We start from the raw sequence: 6,319 nt of genomic DNA, 5'->3' as shown, positions 1-6,319 counted from the left end.
CCGCGAGGCTTTGTTTGTGAGACATGCAGCCACGTGGGACTGTCGAGGGGCGTTTCTGGGTGGGGCTTGGTAAGGTCCATTCACCATCTAGCTTTGAACGTCACTCAGCTCACCTTCGGTCTGACATTGTAAAGATTGTAAAGCTAGTTTAGCTTTTATTCTTCTCCTCATTCTGTACCCTCCCTAAAGGGTAGTCTAATCAGTTTCACTTTGTTTATGTGTGACTGTTGCCAGTCTTATTTGACGTGAATATGTAAGCAGCAGCAGTGTGCGTGTCAGTAGATAAAAGAAATAGAGGAAAACACAGAATCCATAACATCAGTCAGTCAAGTCAGTTTGTTCAACATAGTTTATTTGTCAATTTCAATGAAATCCCAAAATATTATCTTAGTTCAATGCAAGGCAGGAAATGGATCCAGAAGTCCCCGGTCTTCTTTTGAAACCTGGAGTTCAGCACCTCCAGTCCTGGTCTACCAAGGTCCACATGTCTTATCTTTCCACTCTGATAAAAAAGCTACCTGCTAACACAAAGAATCTATATCCTTTAGGTAAGACTTAAACATGTCAAGTACCGTACAACTCAACTCTGCAGTCACTTTAATAATATGCCATGGACATATTTAATTTGCTGCACTGAGGTTCAACAATACTATCACTGTGGTCCTTTCACAGTTTGTATTTATGTGGATCTCATTAAAGACTTTGACACAGACCGTCTCAGTACTGTGGTGAGCACAGAAACTGAACTGAAAGATGTTAAACCATGTTTCTGTTATTGATATCATGCATAGTGATGAAATCATTAACAATGACTAATTGTTCTGGAGGAGAAAGAATGGACAACCAAAACAGGGGTCAGAATGCAGTGTCAATCATATCTTTAACTTTTAAATATCAAATGATATTATGCTCTTTATTTAATGCAGTCTGTGGGGTTGCATGTCAAAGGATCATGCTTCAGAAACGGGAAAGACTGTCAGTGTGTCTGGTAAAAACAAACATTATTGTGTCTCTCTTTAACCGCCTCCTCGCAGTAGCTCCAGTCTATCCACATTCTTCCTTTAGACTTGATGGTTGAAGGTGGGTGTTACCATTATGCAAATTAGTGTAAGGCTTGTGAGCCTACATTCTTCTGAAGGAATAAATGCTCAGAGCACATTTTCTGGAAGTCAAACTCACACAGTCACTGTAACTGAGAGCAGAAATGGAGCAGAATAAGCTGGGCCGAGAAACTTTCTCCTGTTCGATCTGTCTGGATCTACTGAAGGATCCAGTGACGATTCCCTGTGGACACAGCTACTGTATGAACTGTATTAAAAGACACTGGAATGTGGAGGATCTGAAGAGCGTATACAGCTGCCCTCAGTGCAGGGAGACATTCACACCAAGGCCTGCTTTGAAGAAAAACATTGTGTTTGCAACTGTAGTGGAGGACCTGAAGAAGACTGGACTCCAAGCTGCTCCTGCTGATCTCTGCTATGCTGGACCTAAAGATGTGGTCTGTGATTTTTGCACTGGAAGAAAACTGAAAGCCATCAAGTCCTGTTTAGTCTGTCTGGCCTCTTACTGTGAGAAACACCTTCAGTCTCATTATGATTCAGCTACATTTAAGCAACACCACCTGGTGGAGCCCACCAAGAACCTCAAGAAGAACATCTGCTCTAAGCATGATCATGTGATGAAGATGTTCTGTCGCACTGACCAGAAGTGTATCTGCAGTTTCTGTTTAATGGATGAGCATCAAGGTCATGACACAGTGTCAGCTTCAGTAGAATGGACTGAGAGGCAGAAAGACCTGAAGAAGAGACGAGGAAAAATCCAGCAGAGAATCCAGGACAGAGAGGACGATGTGAAGCTGCTTCAGCAGGAGGTGGAGGACATCAATCACTCTGCTGATAAAACAGTGGAGGACAGTGAGAAGATCTTCACTGAGCTGATCCGTCTCCTCCAGGAAAGCAGCTCTGATGTGGAGCAGCAGATCAGATCCCAGCAGGAAACTGAAGTGAGTCAAGTCAAAGATGTTCAGGAGAAGCTGGAGCAGGAGATCACTGAGCTGAAGAGGAAAGACGCTGAGCTGAAGCAGCTCTCAAAGATAGAGGATCACAATCGGTTTCTCCGCGGTTACAGCTCAGTGTCAGTATTCAGTGAGTCTACACACTCATCCAGCATCAACATTCATCCTCTGAGATACTTTGAGGACATCATCGCATCTGTGTCGGAGCTCCAAGTTGAACTACAGGACATTCTGAGAGACCCGTGGAGAGGAAGCTCACTGAGTCTCACTGAGGTGGCTGTTTCACTGTCAGAACAAGAACCAAAAAGCAGAGCTGGATTCTTAAGACATTCATGTGACCTCACACTGGATCCAAACACTGCAAATTCATGGCTGGCACTATCAAAAGGGGACAGAAAAGTGAGAAGGATGGGTGAACCTCAGTTTCTTTCTAGTCACCCAGAAAGATTCACTCATTGGCGTCAGGTCCTGAGTAGAGAAAGTCTGACTGGATGTTGTTACTGGGAAGTGGCGAGAAAAGGGAGAATTTATGTAGCAGTCACATACAACAGTATAATAAGAGCAGGAAGAAGTAATAAAACTTTATTTGGAGCTAATGACAAATCATGGGCATTAGATTGTCACTCACAACATTTTAAATTTGGTCACAACGACATCTGGAAATCCATCTCAGGTCCTCGTTCCTCCAGAATCGGAGTGTTCCTCGATCACAGAGCAGGTATTCTGTCCTTCTACAGCGTCTCTGACACCATGACGCTGATCCACAGAGTCCAGACCACATTCACTGAGCCGCTACATGCTGGGCTTTGGGTTGGTTTTGGATGTCAAGCAGAGCTCTGTGAACCCAAATAGACAGAATCCACAAAATTCTGAGTTTTTTTTAATTCCCTAACAGATTTTCTTGATTGTTTTTGTTTTGTGTCTAAACTAATCAGACATCAATAGTCAGAGATTGTCATGACTTGTGTGTCTTCAAACCTGATGTCTTGGTTCTGTTGAATTTGTTTTTTTTTTTCTACATACAACTCTAAAACAGCTGAAAAAAAAAGACTATTTGCTATCTTTTATTCCTTGTCGCTTTTAGTGGCAAAGACTGTGAACTCAGTAATAAAATGGCAAATTATTCTTCTGGTTGAAAAAGTGAAAAATGTTTTTTGATTAAGATTTTGTTTTGATACATTTTGTTGAGTCCTGACAGACATGAGACAACAGATATAGTCTCTGGGGATCTAAGCTGATTTAATGTCTTGTTGATTTTTGAAAGGAGATACTTCAGGGGAAAAAAGCTGTCATATTTCTTCACTGGTTAGCTCTGTTAGTGATGGGATGCTGCTCCCTACAGGAAGATTGTGGCTTTACATGGCATTGAATCTAGGGTTGTTTAATATTGATTTATTAGTATAAGTTATATGGAAGGAATCTATGTTTTAATCACTGTAAATAAAAGTCCAAATTAATTATTTATGTGGTTGTGTTTTGTATCTATAAATATAAAGTCAGATTTAAAAGTTGTTTTTTTATTTGGATTGAGAATAAAATCTTCAGCCATTTGTCCTTGCCATAAAAAAGAACATCAAGTCAGTTTTGCAAGGAAATAGAAAAAAATGGTTCAACATCAGCAATTGTTATGAAGCAGTGAGATGGATTTATATCAAATATCTAAAAATATATAGAGAAAAAATCAAATATAAAACAAAGATATAAAGAGTAATAAAATAGCTGCAGCAGAGCTAATAGGCACTGTAAAGAAACTTATAAGAAATTATCAATAACTGTGGTTGACAAAGCTTCATTGTAAAAATACAGTAACATGATTTGTCATAATACAGCATAATGTTTTAAATTTTAAAATTAAATCTGACCATTTTGAATTAATTGTCTATATACCAAATTATTGGTAAAAACATTTTTCAGAGGGAGTGTGTCTGTTCTAAGATATGCACAAGTGAATAGTTATTTTTAAGTTATAAAAGTTTCAACAATCATTTCCAACAAACTCATTCAGTTTGATGCTGAATTTAGACATATCAGTGCTGGAAAAACTGCTTTTCAATCATAACTGGAAAAATTGCTTTTCAATAATAACTGAAAGATGGTCCTGTTGTGCTGCATCTAATTCACAATCAGTGTAGACAATATTCAAATAATACAAAATATTATATAATTAATGTTTTAATGTAGCTTTAAAGATGTAAATCTAGTATAGTTATAGACACATTAGTTAAAAACAAGTGACATATGTCCTTGAAGAATTAAAGCTGGAAATAAACGCTGACTCACGTCCCCACAGGTATTATTAGAATGTAACAGCTATGAGGATAGTAAGACTCAGAAACAAGCACTGAAACAGCAGAAAATAACTTACTGTAGAAACTATTCATGGTCAATATCTGCTCCATTAATGAATGTATTTTTTAAGTTTTTGCCACGCTGCGGTTCCACTCCAGTCCAGCAGGGGGCAGTAAATGGTCCAATCAGCTGCTTTGTCTCACTCCCGGCGGAAGTAAAACAAAAAGGCTTCAGCAGCAACTTGTGTGGACTCGGTTGGAAAGTGTTTGTGCTGTATCTGAGCTGAATATTTAATTAGCCATGTCTTCAGTTCAGCATCTGAGAGAGTTTATCAAAGAGCGACTAACTGCTGCTGCTGAAGAAATCTTCACAGAGGTTGAAAAAACCATCGTCCGCTATGAGGAAGACATCAAACTGCTGGAAAATTGCTTGAAACCTCAGATAAAACTCACCAGAATCGGTAAGAAGCATCGGAAGCCGGCTAGTTCAGGCTCCGAATATCAAAGAGAAACTAATAATCAAATAAANGTTTTGTACAGCTGCTGAAAGTGCTATAGAGAACTCACCACTGGGTGGCGCACCTTCCCCACCCAGGCCGAACCAACCAACATCTGGCCCAATCTGGTCACAATTTCCACCCGAGCCTTTGTAACAATAATACAGTAATCAATTATGAAACATTATATCTTGTCAAATACCATCCTCAAAATAATCAAGAATAATCATCAAACAAAGGCACATGAAATATATTCATCAGTGTTCAAGTTATTGTTAATAAATTTCAAGAAACTTAGTGCTTCTTCAGCTGTTTTGCAGTTTTCTGGAAGTTTGTTCTGGTGAGAAATATTTAGATATTCAATCCTTCACAAAACAAAACAAACAAAAATAAAACATTTCTTTTCACATTTTTACATCTTATCTTTATTTCAGACAACTTCGGAAGTTCAAAAAGTTTTAGCAAAAAATTTTGCAATCTCCAATAATTTACTCTTCTTTACTCCTAACTTCTGATTACTTGTTTTTTCCCCCATAAATATCTAACTCAACTTATGATCTGATGTCATTATTTGACCAGTTCACCGATTTTATTTGGGGAACCGGGCTTGACCATCATCCTATTAGTATCCATCCAAATTGGCGAGATCAGGATACAATGTAGATTAGTCCAAGTTTGTGTTTTATTGAACATTCAGAAACTACTGCGGCTGTGAAGAGCCAAGACAAAGGTAAAACAACCTGAACAGGTGATCAACTCAAAACCACTCGCACATTTTTATTCTCCGTCTCTCTCTGTCATTTAAGCATACCCGTTGCCATGGCAACCTCCTGCGCTCCGTTAAAAACATAACATTCAGTCCATTACGATATTAGGTTTACAGGCTTGATATTTATTTTGCGATTATTAATAAGAGCTCCCCTGAACACAGCATTGGTTGATTGGTTAATTTTAAACTCCTGCTCTGCTAGTTGGTAATGGAACCGAAACGCGCAACACCTTGTTGAAACAATAATCACTGAGATTATAATTGTTGTTGGGTCATTAATTTGAGCACGTTTTGTTGATTTTTTTGTTGTTCTTTAATAAAGTTAGGAACGTTTTAAGCCAGTCAGAGGAGGCCGTGCTGGTCTCAGCGTCCTGGCGGTGTTCAGTTTGTCACCTAATGCCGAGATCGACTCAAAACCTTCCACGATCAACATATTGCGCCCCTGCTCTAGCAAAGCACGAACAGTTCAGAAACAATATGAAATGGGGAAAAAGTTATGTATTAACTGATCAAGTCATGTTTTAGATTGTTCTTGAAAAACTAATCAGTCACGGCTGATTAGTGGGTGCACTCACAGCTGCACAGTGAATCCATTGATTTTTTTTTACAGCAGACAGCCGCTCCTCTCTCTTGAAGGTACTGCGTACCCCCGCTAAATCTTTTAGGGGTATGCAGTACCCTACTGTACCCCCTTACTTTCACCCCTGCTTTTATTATTTGCAATCCTTATTTGGGTTAAAGTGACTGTTGC

At 39.0% G+C, this 6,319-nt stretch overlaps 1 protein-coding gene across 1 annotated transcript; it reads left to right on the top strand.

Annotated features, from left to right (window-relative positions):
* Window positions 1-136: 136 nt before the first annotated feature.
* LOC103155423 (E3 ubiquitin/ISG15 ligase TRIM25-like) lies at window positions 137-3,476 on the top strand. Its single transcript, XM_016663548.1, has one exon. It carries the CDS (start codon window positions 1,205-1,207, stop codon window positions 2,864-2,866), a length of 1,662 nt encoding a protein of 553 aa, XP_016519034.1. The 5' UTR covers window positions 137-1,204; the 3' UTR covers window positions 2,867-3,476.
* Window positions 3,477-6,319: the final 2,843 nt, after the last annotated feature.

Source organism: Poecilia formosa, unplaced genomic scaffold (genome assembly GCF_000485575.1).
Source record: "Poecilia formosa unplaced genomic scaffold, Poecilia_formosa-5.1.2 Scaffold428, whole genome shotgun sequence".
NCBI lineage: Eukaryota > Metazoa > Chordata > Actinopteri > Cyprinodontiformes > Poeciliidae > Poecilia > Poecilia formosa.
The sequence above is the reverse complement of the archived record's forward strand: the minus strand, read 5'-3'. Positions and strand labels throughout refer to the sequence as shown.

Coding starts and splice junctions, on each gene's coding strand:
- LOC103155423 (XM_016663548.1), top strand. CDS start 1,205: ATGGAGCAGAATAAGCTGGGCCGAGAAACTTTCTCCTGTTCGATCTGT.